The 17653-nt window shown below is 49.9% G+C and overlaps 1 protein-coding gene and 1 long non-coding RNA gene across 6 annotated transcripts in view; one reads left to right on the top strand and one right to left on the bottom strand.

The window, feature by feature from the left end:
- Nucleotides 1–10883, bottom strand: part of MICALL2 (MICAL like 2) — a 35947-nt gene extending 25064 nt beyond the window's left edge. For all 4 annotated transcript variants that reach the window (XR_008747190.1, XR_008747189.1, XM_055803775.1 and 1 more), the window contains exons 1-3: nt 10639–10883; nt 4304–4352; nt 564–705 (exon numbers count right to left, since the gene is read on the bottom strand). Coding sequence is in view for 2 of the 4 variants with exons in the window: in XM_055803775.1 (XP_055659750.1) it covers nt 564–705; nt 4304–4352; nt 10639–10781 (334 nt within the window). In the remaining 2 variants the exon portion in view is untranslated. The remainder of the gene's footprint in view (nt 1–563; nt 706–4303; nt 4353–10638) is intronic.
- A 76-nt stretch (nt 10884–10959) lies between these two features.
- LOC114010714 (uncharacterized) lies at nt 10960–15825 on the top strand. 2 transcript variants are annotated; one of them, XR_008747192.1, is made up of 3 exons: nt 10960–11871; nt 14040–14115; nt 15691–15825. It is a non-coding gene; the product is annotated as an uncharacterized LOC114010714 (long non-coding RNA). The 2 variants fall into 2 exon arrangements; XR_008747191.1 differs by having other exon boundaries at nt 14040–15825.
- The last annotated feature ends 1828 nt before the right edge of the window (nt 15826–17653 follow it).

Here is a 17653-nt window from a genome sequence, read left to right on the forward strand (position 1 = left end):
ATGAATATAATGCCTTGGCAGCTCCGTGGCCTGTTTTATGTTTGAAAGCATTGCTGTAAGTATTACGCCAGTTAAGAGGGGTCATTTTCTTTTGCTTCCTTGTATCAGTACTGCTGTGCTGGACAAGCCCTACCATCAATGCTGCTCCACTGGCACAGCCTCATGGACAAGCTCAGCCTTATTAGACTCTGTGTTCTTACCAGCCCTCCGGTGTGGCAAAGACTGAAGCAGGGATGTAGGTGCTTGAGAACGAAAAGTTGAGGTGGGGACTATGGAGGGGAACCTTCAGTGCTCCTGTCTGGCTGCAGCGTAAGAAAATTTAGATTGTATTTTAAATTTTAAGGCACTAGTTTTAAAGAGAAAGCACAGCCCTGTGGCCTTCCAAAAGCACTGGTGCTACTGTAGGCAGATGTGTAAAGAGTTTAGATCCCCCACTGAAACAGTTCTGGTATCAAAAGGCCTCTGTGCAGTCTATTTTGTTTTTCAAAGCTTGTTAGGAGGCAAGGGACAGCACAAAATTAAGCCCCCATCCTTCCCACCCCTCCAAGAAATACGGTACTTACTAGGAGACCGTCCATGGAAGTAGTTATAATACTGGGAAACATAGGTGAGGATGCTCAACCTGTCTGGTACCCTCAGAGCAACCATATCCTCTGCATCCAGCAAGGCTGGGATCCCCAGCTCCTCCTCTGCCACTCGAAATGCCTAGAGAAGGAAGGAAAAAAAACCACAACTGGGGTGGGGGTGGGGGGTGTCTTGTCCAGCCCAGGCAGCAGAACTGTTCTTCATCAGAAGTAAGAAACTCCACTGCAAACAGCCCCACTTGAATAATAACTCTACTGGGCAACAGCTGCACCAGTTTAACTCCTACATCGTACGGCCGTTACAGGAACCAACGGACTCATGGCTTCCAGCCACTGCATTGAGAAATTCAGGCAGGGAGCCCAAAATCTGGCCTGGCAAGCTGGCCATAGCTCACTGCACAGAACTCACCTGGGCTTCCCCTGCTCTTCCTCGAGCCTGCCTCTATCTGGAGCTGCACAGCTGCAGAACGAGGCCTGGCAGAAGGGGATGTGTCAGTCCAGGCTGGCAGACTTGTTTCCAGGCTTCCAGCCCAACCTGGAGCACTCCCTGATCAATGGTGTGCTGGTGGGCGCTTGCAGGCAGCTTTCTATCTCCAAGTGCTGTGCAAATATTAAAGCTTCCTGCCTGCTACTGCCTGCTCTTCCCCATCTGAAAAAGGGGAAATCTTGGACTGCAGGAGGGAGCTCTCTCTCCCAGACTAGAGAGGGGGAAGAGGGGAATGATGCAGAAGAATTCCTGATACCTAGCTCCCCTTCCAGCTTAACCATTTCCATGATGCCTAACATGTATTTGGGGCAAATACTCCCCGCTGTGGTGCCCTCTGCTTTGAAACTGCAAGATCAAAGTCAGGTAAGGGAGGGACAAGCTATTTTCTTTTGCCTTTGAACAAGAGCCTTTACTAGAGGACAAAAAACCCTGCAACATCCATAAAGCAACTTTGCCCTTGCTCAACTCGGTGTAGGGCTTTTACCGAGGACTTCTCCAGCCCTCTTCCTTCCTGGCTTATAGGAAAAAACCCTTTCCCTCCCCCTTTGGAACATTCCCTTTGAAATGCCAACACAGCAAAAGAAAACGGTACTTGCAGGACCAGAGGCACAAGGAAGGCTACTGCTGAAGCCCACAGTGAAAGGGTTAAAGAAAGACTTAACATTATAAAACTCTCCGCATCTGACCTTTGGCACAGACATACAACAGTGTTGGTGTACAAGCCAACCATTCCTGCTTAGAAGAAACAAACAACCACTATTTTTCAGCAAGATAATTACCATTTTTTTCCACTGGGTACCCCAGTAAAAATGTAACTGAGCTGACATTAAAAACGCTTTCAGCCAGTTACTTCTGGCTGTGTCAGCCAGCTGTCAGCCCAGCCTGGCACTCGCTTGTCTCGTAACCTGGTGCTTAATATATTCTTTGGAGTGTTCCCCATTGCACTGGCTCCACAACTGGTCTGACCAGTGTTTTTTTGCTGGACATTCTTGGTGTGCAGTCTAGCAGGAATACAGGTCATGCCACCTCCTGCCAGGGTGAGACCACTGCACCAGGCACAGAACAAGCGTGAGGGGCTGCCTGGACCCACAGAGGAGGATGCTCTATGCACACCACTGGTTTGGCCAGAACCAGGTGGCCAATGCAGACAGCAGCATTAGGATGCAGCATCCCCTGTGCCTACAGCACCCTTCTGTTCCTGGGAGCTGTGCTTGCCTGGAGATCCAACAAGATCACCATCTAACATGGCCCACTTGCCCTTCTCCTCTACCTGTGTGCCCAGGTTGGCCTTTAAAGAAGCAACATGTTATTTCTGCGTGACATTTTTCATCAGTGCTGCTCCAAGTGCTGTACAAAGGAGGTAAATGCCGCTGCTCCCATTTTGCATAGAGGAGGCAAAGTGATATGCTCGAGGCTATCTGAGCCAGCCAGGCACAGCTTTCCTCTGACACAGGCCACCGCTGTATCTGTTACACTGTGCCACCATCAATCAGCACTGTAAGAACTGGATCCCAGGCCTGTAGAAACCTTTCTCCTCTTTTTGTATTTTTGAAATCTTTAGCAAAAAAAAATGCCACCAACCAATTTTTTTCTAGGGTTTGGGGTTATTTTTTTTGGCACTTGAGAAGTGACACATTCTTCCTTGGCAGAAGACCTTATATAGCAAATTGCAGCTCAAACAAGTATTTTTTTTTTAGTTGCGTAATACAGCCGCTGAAAATAAGTTATTGAATGGTGAAGTATCAAGGAGGGTCTGAACCATAGCAGAGGAACAGTGCTGGGAGATATCAGACCCACTCGTATCCCAAGGGCAGCCAGAGCAAGAAAGTGTAGGAGCCAGGATGGAGAGCAGCCCAAAGGGGGGAAGCCAGCCCAAGAGCCCACGGGGAGCTGGAGGGGTTGACCCCACGCACGGCAGAGCCAAGGCAGCAGGACACTGGCAGTGAGAGGGTGACACAGACAATGCAGCCTACAGCAGGTGGAATAAGGAAGAGAGCAAAATAACAGACATAAAAGAAACTAAGAAGGTGGGGGGATGAAGCAAAGACAGGCTGTGACAAAGGAGGGGAGCAACCCTTTTTATGAGACACACAAAGGAGCTTTTCATTAATAAAAGCAGCGGAGGCAGCTCATACAGCTCATTTCCCAGAGACAAGCAAAGCTGCCAGCAGAGCAGACACCACCAGCCCGCTGGGGAAGGAGCCACACTCAGGGCTACACAGCGCTCTGGCCAGGACAACTGTCCGTGGCGAAGAGGCCCCGATGCCTGCCAAACGCCAAACCTCAAGGGCAAAAATGGTTGGTCTGAATCTCACCTAGAGGAGAGGAACATGCAGGGCTGAACCCCAGAGAGTGTGAATAACTGCGCACATGTTGCAGCCCCAGCATGGGGAGAGGGGGGTCCATTGCAGGCACTGTGAACATGGCCAGGGCTGAAGCGGGGGCAAGTTTAGCTCTGCTGGAGGCAAGGACCACCTCAGATGGCTCACTGCATCAGAGGATGTTATTCCTCCAGCCAGACAAGAGTAAGCTGCTGTGGTTTGTTCACATCCCGAGCTCCTGCCAAGCAGCCATGAAGCTGTGTGGAGTGATGCCAAGGGGAAGAGAAGCGTTTAAATCTCTTTGTGAGGGAGACGGAGGAAAAAAATCCTTCCTTGAAGCACTAAGCCCATGCTTGAATCCAGTGCAGGAAGGGGTTGACCTGCGCAATTTCTACTTTCTTCACAGAGAGAACAAGAGAAACCCAAATCTCATCTTGGAGTGAAGTGTCCAGACAGGATGAGATTTTAGGATGTTTCCACCTTCCAGCAGCCTTCACCCCTGCACCTGGAACAAGCAGAAGTAGGGGGAGACTCCCTGCACTTCCCCTCCCACACCAGCTATCTCTCAGCTCCTGCTCCATCCCTTGGGAGCATCACATACTCAACATGTCCATGTCCATGTTTTGACCTCCAGCATCTCTGTCCAAATTCCTGCTGCCACAGGACACGTTGGACACAGGCACCACTGTGTGGCCAGCAAAGAAGCGTGAACAGCCTTAGGGTGCTTTAAAGCAGCCAGCAAGCCTGGATATTGCCATTCAAATCGGAAAGTCGGATACATGCAAAATAAGGCAAAGGATTTGAATATGACACTCAGCACACTGCATCTGCAGGGTTTCTGCTGCTAAACCACATAAGGAAGGTGTCAACTCACAAACTAGACCAAAAGTAAAACATTAATAGTCACTTACCAACTTGTTGTTCTCATACACATTTTCTTTACTGAGGGAGTTGAAGTTTCTGAAATACAGAAAGAAGAGAAAAATCTCAGGTTGGAGATGTAGAGCAAGCTGCTTCACTTCCAGCTTCTTCAACCTCTCTGAGCCTCAGCAGTTGGGGAGACAGAGCACCTCCTCCCACCCTGCCTTCTCAGAGATGCTCTGGAGGGAGCAGCGTGGCAGATCCCATCCCAGTCACAGACCTGCTGTTCCTCCCAGGACAAAGACATGCAGGAGACTCAGCAGGCACAGACATCTGCCCACAGCCAGCACAACACATTTTTGGCACATCTGCCCTTGCAGTGCTGACTCCCACAACCTCCCATGGACAGGACGTGCTGATGCGAAGATACCCCGTGCAGATTCATGGGGTTTGCTGAGACTGCCAGGAGCAACCTCTAACTCATGGGGCAGGGTTTTTGCCCCCCTAAAAAGCCTTGTTCCTCTCCCACCTCAAAAAGACACACTGATGCCTGCCAGCCAGATTTGCAACACTCTCTCCCTGGAAGTACTTTCCAAAGTCACATCCATGCTCTTTTCCCATCTTGCAAGTTGTCTCCACAAAGACAGGCCTCAGCCCCAAGGAGGTGTGGATCCCTCAGATGCCGCATGTATCGTACACTCCTCCAGCACACCCATATCCCCTGATCTCAAAAGCTTCTAGTTCCACCAGCACACAAGTTCTGGTTTCAAATCCTCTTTTCTCCTCTGGCAGAGCTCCATAAAACCACCACCAGGAATCTGCCTGGGAAATACCTCTGCCCACAACACAATACTGCGGCTGATAACACCGAAGTTGCCTGTGGAAACCTTATTCTTTCCCTGGGGCTGTGACTTTTGATTTGTAATCAGAACCAATAACTGAAAAGGAAGAGACAATTGCTGTTTGCAGTTACAAGCCAAAGTCAACAATCCTTCTTCCTTTCTGCTGTCCTCCCTCTTCCCAGATTTGCTCTTGCCCCTCTCTCTGGTCCAACCCAGATGCCACCTCTCCCTGCACCGTGCTGGGAACTCAGAAACCGGGACCTGGCGGGACAGGCAAGAAAGCACAAGAAAGCAGGGGGGAGGGGGAGTTCGTGCTGTTGAAAGTAGAGCTGCAGCACAGCATGCTTCCTCACCCGCAGCAGAGCATGTCCCTCATTTAGGAAACGGTCACTGTCAGTTTTGTTTTAAAGTGACTGCCAGTTGCTAAACTGGGAATACAAAACTGACTGTTGGCTGGCAGCCCTGCCCTCCCAACAGGCAAGCAGGCAGGCTCAATTCCTTTCCGATAACCCAGTTTCACTTTACAATCCTTGTACCTGCTGGCATAAAGCTAAGTGCAAGACTCATATCAGAGAGGGAATTCTCACTGATGAACAGAAAAGGCTACAGCACTAACCGCATTTTTGTACATAGTACCTTCATAACCACTATGGGCCTACCCTTGCTAGCCAGTTCCTCACCTCCAAGAGGAGCTGGGATAATGCTGTGAAAGCCAGGGCAAAGCTGGCTTACAGTGACCTATTCATGAGAGAAACACATGATCTGTATCGCAGCCGGGGAACTTTTTCCATGACTTGTAAAAGCAAGGAGCAAGCCAGGTTCTTTATCTACTTAGTACAAAACGCGGAGCATCACATTATGAACAAGAGCAGGGGCTTCATACAGGTTTGTCCATCATGCCACGGACCATGCCTCCGCCCTGCTTCCCACATCCGGTATTGCTGTGTGGGATAAGGAGAGAACAAACAGCAGGTAAGACCCAAAGGTCAAACTCCCCCAGGAAGCATGTAAAGAAGAGGCACATCCCACCTCTAAATCATATACTCTCTCCTGTGCAAAATCAAAGGGACTTGCTGAGGTTTTTCTTCAAGCAGTGCTCCTGCCCAGAGACTTCCCTTCCCTGAGACAATGGATTAAAAAGAGCAACAAAAATAGTCACATGCCAAAAAAGTTTCAGTGAAACAATAGATACAATCATTCTGGCTTGCGTCAGGCAAGAAAATCAGCTTTTTTTAAGCGCCAGCTGAAGGATGTGATTGCAGCACTCTGCCTCACTCCTGCTTCTGCTCCCAAATAGTCTCTGTAGCAGGGAAATGCAGGAATACACCTGCAAGAGCAAAGGGGAGCTCCAGCTTCCCGTATGCTGGCATGTAAGACATATCATACTGGAGTTACTTATTCACGGTCAGTCAGTGGCCTTCAGCCGTGCTGAACGCTGTTTGCTGTGGCAGCACGCGTGCCGCTTCACACTGCGTGGCACGTAACAGACACCTAGAAACCCAGATCTCTTGATGATGAATGTCTGAAATCCCCTTCTGTTCCCCGAAGCAGTGAGCAAACAGCCAGGTTTCTTGGCGCTTTTGAGAGCCTCCTGCCCTCTCAGCATCACTCCATCCCTGGCTAGTCAGATGAACTGCTTACATATATTTCTTTTGGAAATTGATCTTGCTGGTGCATCTCCTATCTTGGAGTATCAAAGCTCTCTGGACCAATGTAATCCTAAGAAAGCAACACTAATACAAACGGAGAAGTAGGAGTTCTCCGCTGAGAAAACACAGGCAACTGAATTAATTGGAAGAGGTGAGAAATATAAATCTGACCCAAGAGAGGGCCTCCAGTGTTGGAAACAAATCAGAGTGGAGTTCACTAGTACAGGAATGGAAGTGAAGTTTTTAGCTCCCAAAAAAATCATTTTAGCTAAAAGGGGCCAAGCATTTCTCATGTCCACAAATCTCCGTGACCACCCACTGCTCCAGCTGCACAGACCCAGCGCTCGCAAAGCATGCCACAGTCCTTTGTAAGCACACGTACTTCCACAGGAGGAATCTCTGCTGCTGCTACAAGTACTAACTTGGTTGGAAACTTGACCTTGGAGCAGACTGAGCAGGAAAGATCAAGAGCCATGAAGTACCAAACAGGCTTCTGCTTCTCAGCACTTTGGTACTATTTTCTCTATAGACAATAAGATATGCAGCCAAAAAGATTGCTGAAAAAGCCTGATGCAGCCTTTACCAGCTCACAGTCCTTGAACAGAGAGGGTTTAAATCAGCACGCTCTGCTGGAAGCAGGACTTTTCAGCTGTGTTCTTTTTGGAGTTGCAAACAACCTGGGGAAGGGGGATCAGGGCTGGGAATCCCAGGCGGAAGATGTCCCCCATGCACTCATCCTCCTCTCAGCAATGCCTGCTCCCCCTGCTCTGGTCTTGCTGGCACGCTGCATGCTGGGGGTGACTAACAACAGATAAGACTCCTTGACCCTAGAACCATCCTCCCCTCACGCCTGTTACACAAACCACAGCCCCACAGAGGCCAAGCAAACAGCAGCTCTGCTTCATCCCAGCCTTTTACTAAGGAGATGAAGACTGTGGGCAACCCATCTTCAGCATGCCCAAGGCCCTCCCTGTCCGTATTGGTGACTGTTGGCCTCATCCTGCAGCGCTGAGCTGACAGCACCTCAGGAAATGCTGCTGGAGGAATGGGCGCCCGCTAGTGCTCAGCTGCCAAGGGGGATTTCACAACCAGTCAATTCCCAGAACACCGAGCTGAACACCAGCTTGCAGTCTGGGAAAGAGCAAGATCCTGGACGAAGAGAAGGAGCTTAATCAAAACCTTTCCTCGACATCTGGCATCAATATCTGAGCGAGCGTGCACAGTTCCCCTGCTTTTTCTAACTCACTTATCAAGCCAAGGCCACTAAAACTGTGGTCGGAGCTTGCACAGCCTTCACCATCACACACAGCAGCTGCTGACCTCAGCCTCCCACCACCCACCACGCTGCTGTGAGGCTTCACTTCACGTCCCTCTGATGAGAGGAGCCTCAGGGCCCCGCCGCAATCATCCCAGAAAATGGGCTGGGACCTGCCTGACACAGCGTGCGTGCTGGGCTGGGGCTGGCTAAGAACCACTCTTCAGCTGGGACAAAAACGAAATGAATTTCCATGGTAATTCAGCATGCGTCTCCACTCCCCCAAAACATCCTTGGGTGAGTGGGAAGTGAGTGGGAAATGCATTTCTAATTTTACACAGCCTGCCCTGTTCGCTGATAACATACAAATCAACAACAGCCAAGTTTGATAGAAGTTACCATATTTTCCTTACGTTTTCCAGCAAGAAAGCAGGAAGGGGAAAGAGACTCCCACCAGCCTGTCCTCTGAGCCACATACCCCGTAAGAGAAGCCTGTGATTATGACCATGTTTTGTAATTGCTTGAGGTTTTCCTGGGAATTTCTCAGGCTCCTGCAAAGAGAAAGCCCCTGCACTCCTCAGCCCAAGAATGTCATTTGTGTAAACCAAGATGGAAAACACACTGTTGCAAAACTCCGATGCCGTGACTGAACCGTGTTCTGCAAGTGATTGATATAGCAGAGCTGCTGCAAACACACTAAGCACTCTGAACACCAATTATCCTTTTTTAGTTTTATTTTCAGTATGATGCTTTTAATCTTCAACTAGGATCTTTGCTCGAAGCAAGGGGAGGAGCTCAGGATAAAGCACTTCAAGCCCCTGGGAAGCAGGAGTCACAACCACCAGTGCACCCAGCCACATTTCTCTGCCAGTGGCTCTAGCATTCCCGACACTCAGAGAAGTTTTTACAGATTGATGAAAAATCTGAAAAGTATCCAGCACCAGGATCCGACACATGACACTCAGCAGCCCTAGCCACCAACCACTTGAAAGTGTAATTTCCTTCCAGGAGGACTTTGCCCAGCCAAGGATGCACCAGGTACTTTCCTGCATTACACCACTGACACTCTTGAAGGAGGTCGCTGATAAAAGCTTCTCTTACTTTAACCTTCAGGCAGTCTTTGCTGAGCTGGTCCAAGTCAGAAAGAGCTTCTGTAAGGTTCTGAATAAAGTCAGGCAGAATTTCCATCGTAAAAGAAAATGAATGGGAACAGAGAGATACCACAAGGAACACCTTCCCTCTTCAGCACAGGAGAATTTATTTAAAATACGTCTATCCACAACCCTCAATGCACAGTTCAAGGATTATAAACAACCCACTAAACTGGTCAACAGAATTATTCCAGCTCTCCAGTGGCAAAGCCCCTGTGTACACTCATCCCAGTTGCAGATGGCCAGGAAGCAGTTACAATCCCTCCACGAGCACTTTTTGGACACGTCAGCCTTTCAGCCCTACTTTTTGTGTCTTTGGGACTGTGAATAAAAGGAAGGAAAGGAAATATCTGGAGTCACATGGAGATAACAGCATGTCAGGAAGCCGTAGACAGCAACACCATGGTGACTACCCAAGCACTGGGGACTACAGAGAAAGCGTGCCTGAAGCTCCTGCACTAACTTCCCGCTGCCCAAGAAGCTGCCCAAGCCTGCTTCTGCCTCTTCCAAGTTTCAGAACAAGAGAATAGAGGGCAAGAGAAGATCTTCTCCTTAGTTTCCACCAGGAGCGAGTTACCTATAAAAAGAGATCTCTGCACATGAACCCAAGCAGCAGGCTCTCCCGGGAACATGAGGAAAAAGGCAGAATTCAAGGAACAGGAGGAAAACTGCAGTACAGAAAACCCAGTGTGGTCCTCTACCAGCTGGACACACCTGGCTGGGAGAGACCTAACGCTTAAACCAGTGCTCCTAGGCAATCTTTGTGCTGCTCCCTTCCCTTGACCTCCCCCCATCAACACCCCCCTCTCCAAAGTCCAAAGAGACCAGAAATAAAAAACCCCACCACCTGGGAAGCAGATCTACGTCCCCCTGTGGGAATTCACCTTCCCAGATGTCAGCGTTTGGGCAGGGACAAGTCAAAACCCAGAGGGTGCCAGCAAGGGGTGGAAAGCGCTTTGCCTCCCACAGACAGAGCTCTAGATGGGAAAAACGAGAGATGTGCAGGAATCCAGCGGCTGCCAGGCCCTGCCCTTCTATTATATTTTGTTTAAATAGCCCTCGCCTACCGAGGAGAGCCTAGCCTAAGCAAACACCGACAGCAAAGAAGGAAACCAGTGTCTGAACTTGTTTTGCAATGGAAAGGGCGCATTTAAAACATCGATAATTCAGCCACAGAGGGAAAAAAGGAAAAATATAGGGGGGAAAAAGGCTGGCCGGCAGCAAGAGTGTGTTGCTTGGAGATTTCCAGCATGGGTGCTGGCACTGCTCCTGGTGCCAGCTGCCGGCCCACAGCACCGAGAGATGCTGTGAGCGAGGAGGAGCAGGGGGGAGCTGGGCGTCTGCTGGGGGTGCTCAAGGCAAGGCAGGGGCCTGGGGGCCGGGGTCTGCAGGGGCACGGCGGGCTGCCCGCAGCCCAGCGAGGGGGTCCCAGGCCCAGCGGGCCCGCAGGCCCCTGCCCCGGCCTCGATGCCCGGCGAGGGTACTCACATGAGGTCGGGCCGGTGCCGGTGGAGGATGGCGCAGAAGGCGAGGCCGTCGCGGAAGGAGGTGGTCATGTTGGTGATGCTGACACCGCGGTAGCCCTCGCACTGCTGCTTGCACCACAGCTGCAGGTTCTGGATGGCCGCCATGGCCCCGCGGGCCGGCCCGGCAGGGCAGGAGGCGCCCGGCCCAGCCCGGCCCCGCCGCAGGCTGCCGGTGTGTGGCGGCCGCGGCGGGCAGCGGGGCGGGCGGAGGGGCGGGCGGGGGGGCGGGCGGCGGCGGCCCCGCAGGGCCTCGCTCCGCCTCGCCCGGGGCCGAGCCTGGCGGGGGCGTGTAGGGGGGCAATGGGGGCTGTGAGGGGGCAACGGCAGCGCCGGGGCGGGGGCGTGCGAGGCGGCAGTGGCGGCAAACGGGCGCGCCTGGGACACGAGCGGCGGCGTGTGGGGCCGGGGGGCGGCGGCGGCTCCGCAGGGGCCGAGGCGGCAGGGGGTCCCGGGGTTGGGCTCGGGGCCCGGGGGCGCGGGACGCGTCCTGTGCAGACACGCAAAAACATGGAGTTTGCTGCGGGAACGGGCAGCCGCGCAGGGGAGGCGTGAGGAGGTGGCGGGAGGACAGAGCATGGCTGCCCGGGGACGGAGCAAAGGGCCTGCGGCGGGGCAGGGAGGGCAGGGGGCGGCGGGGCCAGGGCCCTGCCTGGAGCGAGGGGGCAGGGGCTGGAGAAGGAGGCAGGAAGGTGGCCAGGGCAGGAGCGAGGGAAGCCGTGGCCAGGGGAGGAGGCAGGGCAGTAGTCCGGGAAGGAGCGAGGGGGACCGTGGCCACAGAAGGAACAGGATCGTGGCAAGGGAAAGAGCGAGGGGGTCTGTGGCCATGGAAGGAGCGACATCGTGGCCCGGGAAGGAGCGAGAGAGGCCATGGCAGGAGGCAGGGCAGTAGTCAGGGAAGGAGCGAGGGGGGCCATGGCCGGGGAAGGAGTGGGATTGTGGCCAGGGAAGGAGCGAGGGGGCCGTGGCCGCAGGAGGAGTGAGGGAGGCCATGGCCATGGCAGGAGGCAGGGCAGTAGTCACCGAAGGAGCGAGGGGGGCCGTGGCCGGGGAAGGAGCAGGATCGTGGCTGGTGGCCAGGGAAGGCTCAGCCCTGCCTCGAGCCGCACCGTGATTGCCAGTTCATTGTGGCTGCCCTGCAGCACATAAAATAACTCACCAGATCTTGTGCAGCTGAGAAAACGGCAGAAGAGAAAAGGTAACACTTTAAGAGCTGCCTATAAATTACGTAAAAATAATTAATAATACATATAATATATTAATGGCATTTCTATGACATGATATGGATAATATACATTAATATATAAATACCTCGCAAATAATTCAGTGTGTTTCCATTTCATCAACAATCACTGGCCAATGTATTTACTTTATGGTAAGGATTATACATTTCATTATAAATGGCTTGCTGGGCATGTCAGCAACTTTTACATCTCCATTCACTTTATTATTAATGGTTTCCTGAACAGTAACGGCATAATAATGCACACAATGCAGCATGAATATTTGATGTGGCATCTATAGTCTCCCATTTATCATTTATAACAGGCTACAAAAACATTATAAAACATTTATTACAAATTTATAGATCACTTTATACTAAAACAAAGTTGTGTTATAAATACATTATTAATCCTTTATGCCATTTATAGGAATCCCTTGTAATAAGGCCTTAGCATATGTTGCTGCACAACTGTAACAAGAACGGTGGGGGAAGGAGGAAATACGGCACAGTGAGCCTTCTCCTGAATGCTGGGTGTATTCTTGTGAAGGAAAGCGTAAACATCTGCACTCAAAATTAATCAGGCTACCCAGGGACCAATCAAAAGAAACACTGGATTAACTCAGAGTTGTTGGTTGTTTTCCCCCTCCCCGGAAAAAGGGGCTTGCTTTCTTGCAAGTTGGAAACTTAACATGCGGAGAGGCCTGAAAGCTGAGCTGTCCTGCTTCATTTCCACACCACCTTTTCATTAGAAGGATAAAATTTGCATGATTTACAAAGAACCAGCTGGATAACAATAGACAGCCTTTCCTGTCCTCTGTCATCAGGTAGCTTAGGGCTTGGTGAGAAATAAAGAGGATGTCATGGGTTTAGGAAATGCATTTGTGGGCTTTCTTTTTCTAAGTCCCAAAGACTGTTTTGTTCAGCAGCGTGCATCCCCCTGCCGTGCTCACAATCTACATAGAGCAGCACTGGGAAATGACAAGAAGAAAATGATGTTTGAAAATTGAGTTGTTGCCAATTGCTAGTAGTACAAATGGTGCAAATCAGCTTCTGAGCTCAGCTTTGACACAGCTGTAGTTACCCCTTTCAGATTTAATGGCCCAGATGGGGCACAGCCCAGGGAATGATATTTAGTTTTTTAAAAATGTATTTGTTTAACATGACAATCTGTCTTCTAACAAACCCAGCTTAATGAGTTGATGCAGTTAGTCCCTTATTACCTCGTGCTTTGGGAAGGGGCAGCTTGGGCTGGGTGGCAGGGGACACAGACCCATGGAGCGGAAAGCTAGGCTGGACTCGGAGAGCAGCTGTGATTTTCTGTGTATCACAAGCCACTACATTTTACCTCGTCCCTCCCTGCACTGAGCCTGGTCATCTGTGTTTGACTGAGATGGTCCTATCAGAAAGGCATCCAGGCTTGCAGATGCCAGAAGAAGAAACTGTTAATTGCTGGCTCCAAGCTACGCATCCCAAGGGTTAGGTTGGAGGTACAGCCCTTGGTACACCAGAAGAATCAGGTCCACATTATACGCTAAGGTGATTAAAATGACATCGCTGAAGGAGTTAGCTAATGCAGTAATAGTATTACTACTGGGCCAATAATGGCTTTTCAAAATACAGGCATCAGTGACTTGTGCAGTGTTCTTAGTGATTAAGGAGAGCTCTGCAGGAGTTTGTAGCTATGGTGAGTCTCTAATGCACCAACAGGTAAACTAACAAGCACTACTAGCAGAGGAGCAGGGCAGGAAGGGAGCAGAGCTGCCTGTGCAGCTGCCTAGCTATTACCCACAACCGCTGTTCTTCCACAGCATTCCTCATGGGATGATGCTTACAAATCCTTACTCTGGATTGTGTTTTTCCCTTCCACGTCTTTTCCTTGGAGGAACCTTATATGTCCTCATCCTAGTTTTTGGACCTTGCCTACAATCACTGAGCTTTTCCCAGTGCTGCTGTGTGAAACTTCCCACCTGTGATGCACTGCCAGCTCATGGAGCAGAGCGTGTCCTGAGAGTGCAGTGCCTGCTCCCTCCAGATCCCTTCCTGAGGCCCATTTGGAGGCTTTGTGGAGAGCAGCAGTCCGCAGACATGAACTGATTTATTCTTCTCTACTTACGGATTACTCTTTTCTTTCTTTTCCACAGTCCTTTTCAGTTCTCTTCCTAGATACCAAACTGCAACAGAGAAATGCTGAGTGCTTCCTGAGGGCTGCTATGACTGGTGAGGATCACTCTTTGCCATTACCTCTTGAATTTATACTGGTTCCTGTATACAGCAGCCTGGAGTTCACTGGTAGTAGAGAAAAAAATTAAATATACAACTAGGACCACCCTAAAGCCCAAAGAAAAACAACTAATGTTTGTTAGCTTGTGGATTTGAGGCAGGGGCGGGAAGAGTTGATTCCTTATATCAAACAACGTGGGGCTTCATGAAGCTGAGAACCGAGTGATACAAGTTTTTTTCCTAAGAGTGTAACACCATGGAAAAATCACATCTTTTAACTATTGTGGGAAATTAGCTGGTCAAATTGAGCTACTTCATAATTTTGCTGCAGGCTGTACGCAGGGCTGTTCACTCCCAACAATAGGAAGTGTGTGTTGTAGCCAAGAGCTCTCATACATTCCTGTGCCAATGGCTTGTATTAAAATGAGGGATTCAAAACAAGAAGGAAAAAGTATGTGTCTCATCAGTAACATGCCTCATCAGCTCTCTCTTCCCAGAAGGCAGCCAGGCTGACTCCACAGAGACAGAAAGGCCCAAGCCAGGGAAAGAAAGCCCCAACAATTTCACAGCTACTCACACAGAAATGCTTCCACACAAAACCCGCCTCTGCTTGGAGTCTGGCTAGTTTGACCTGCAAAGCAGCAGAAAAAAAAAACATTACAAAATTCAAGTCTGAACACGAGTTTCCACTGAAAGATGATGAAAGTGAAACGTCAAGTTACAGAAAGAGGCATTTTGGTACATCTCTCCACGACACATGCTTCTGAGAAGCTCATAAATGGTGATTCCATTATCCTAAAACCTCGAAGGATCAAAACCGCTGAGCATCAGAGCAAAGTGTGTCCTGTCACCAAAAGAAAAAAAAGCCTTTCTCATGTTCCCTCCTGCCTGCCAGGAAGATGACCTGCTGGCTTTCCTGTCCCCCAAAACAGTGAGGTGCGGGACAGGCTAGAGGTTGATGACAGAAAGTTATTTCCAGACAAGGATGAGAGACAGCTCACATGCCGTGTCCTACATACCAGGTGAGAAAGAAGAATGAAAAGGCTATGAACAGCTGCGTGGTGGGTCACCAGAGAATCTCAGGGAGCTAAAAACAGCTTTCCAAGGGGACTGGGGGTGGTGTTTGTTTCAGAAGGTGACCTCCCCTCCTCTTGCAAGGAAACTGAAACAGGCAGTGGTGACCCCTGATCTTTGTAGTGCCATGGCGGAATGCTCCCCCCAGTCCTCCAGGAGCTGCAAACTTCAGCATTCTTATCAGATAGTGAAAGTGAAGGTGTTTTTTGCTGATCAATCCCATTTGGATAACGAGATTGGGTGAGGTGACCCCCATCTCTATGGGAGCAGGACCCACCCTGGAGCAGGAGCTGGCTTGGCTGCTTTGAAATGCTGCGTCTTATCAGCAGAGCAGAGTTTAAAGCCTAGAAAACTGATAATATTTGTTAGTGATTAACAATGTTAACATGCTGAAGCAAAGCAGCACTTTGCCTCTTCCAAGCTCGCTGTGAATATGAATAAGTGAAGTAGTCTTTTCCCGGGGGTGGGGGTAAACAAGGTCTTGTTCTCGTTTCACAGGAACACAAAGGCACTTGCTCATCATTCAGCTTTTTGCTGACCTTGGAAATCCAGCTGGAACCTCACTTGGAAGACAGACTGGCTCTTACCTCAGGTTGCTAACTTGACAGTAATAAAATCCTTGACACAGCTTAACTTTAAAGGCTAGAACTTTCCACTTCTGAACTGAATTGATGTGAAAAACTACAAACTGCCTTGTTTTCACACAGACCAAACCTGAAGCACCACGTGCTTTTTTGGGGGAAGAACAGGGATGCCCATAGGAAGTCTACGATAGCACAAAGTTCAAACTCTGTCTCCGGTCCAGGCTTAGCAGTGTCACCACTGCGTGGTCCTCCAAAGTCATCAGCACCTGCGTGTCCCTGTGTTGCTGTCTGGGTGGGTGCAGAACTGGGGGAGAGCCTGATGCAGGGGCACTACGAGCTCTGAAAGACAACTTATGGGAGATGTGGTTCAAGATGTCCTGCTCACCCTGTGCTGAGTGCCCATAGAGGTCTCGCTCCTCTCCAAAGATGTTCCCAGTAAAACCATAAGCATCACTTTAAATCTCATTATTAGTTAAAAAAAAAAGGTAATTTTATTAGCCTTATGGTATGTTTTCCATTATTTGCATAATTGTTTAATGCTAATAAGACAATTAGCAATTCTTACAGCTTAATAATTACCCAGCAATGACTGGCCTATTGTAGCTTAATGAATTTTTTAATTGCTGCTGGGGGTCTTGACAGGGGTTTTACCCAATATCTTCTTGTGTTAAGAGATGCTGTTCATGCGCAAACACAGTAACGCCAAAGGCAAGACACCACCAGCTACACAGGACAGGCAGATATATTATTATAAAGGTCTCTTGAATTTAAAAGGGAAAATGCAAGCTCTATATTCTGCTGCTTTAGGGCCAAATTATCTCAATGTATGGAGAGGCAACACAGATTTAAAAATCAGTCCATCTTAGGCAAATGCCAGCCCGACAGAAGCCAGGCTACTTAGCTGGTGTAGGGCTGGCTTTGAAACTCCCAAAGCTAACAAAAGTCTTACCATTTTTAGCTTTTAGCGATCAACTCCTGAAGTGTGAATCATACTATCCTAAACTGTGGTATGGCCAGAAGGAAGTTAATTGAGGGCAGGCAGGGCCAGGATTGCATTTGTCACTGACGGAGGTCACAGATGAGGTTGACTGGAGGAAGAGGATGGCAGAGCCCCAGGGAGCAGTCCCGGGATAGACTCCATGGCCCACATTTACACGCAGACAATAAGTAATGGAGATGGAGTTTTCCTCTCTTTTTGCACAAGATTTCCTGCATGCCGCTCCTTGCAAAGCAAGGCTTCTCTTTCTCTGCCCTTCCTTTTTTCTAACAGCTGGCAAAACATCAGTGCCTTTAGCCATGAAATCCCATTTGTTGGTGTTACCTGTATACCTCTCCCTGTTTCCACTGCTGACGTAGCAGGTCAGGCAGATTTGCCTCCGAGTTCAGCGCTGGGACTCTTCCAGCTCCCCAGTGTCAAGCATGCCCCAGAGGCAGCTGCCACTAAGTCAGGAGCATGTAGGCACCTCCCTGGTGAGTCACGGTCCTGCTCATGGCCAAACTCACATGGTGCTCCGGGACATCTTCTATGGTTCCTGGGATGCACAACCCTGCTCTGCAGCTTTGACACATGCAAGGGGCCATGCTCCCAGCTGCACTGGGACTGGCAGGAACATAGTATGGTCAGGTTAGAGATGCCTGCTTGTGCCTGGCCAAGGCTGTGAAGGTCCATCACATGCATGCTGGACATTCCAGACCTGTCCATCTCCCTCGCGAGGCTGCCACATCTGGGTCATAAAAATATTTGCAAATTATTTCTCTTTGCTGCAAAGATCAGTAGGAAACTATCACAAAAGATGCCTGGGGTTTGCAAGGATTTATGATCTCCTGATGCTTTCAGGGTATGGAGGTGGGATCTGGTAACCTCTGAGGGGAAGCAG

The sequence above is a fragment of the Falco peregrinus genome, chromosome 5 (assembly GCF_023634155.1).
Source record: "Falco peregrinus isolate bFalPer1 chromosome 5, bFalPer1.pri, whole genome shotgun sequence".
In the NCBI taxonomy this organism is placed as follows: Eukaryota; Metazoa; Chordata; class Aves; order Falconiformes; family Falconidae; genus Falco; species Falco peregrinus.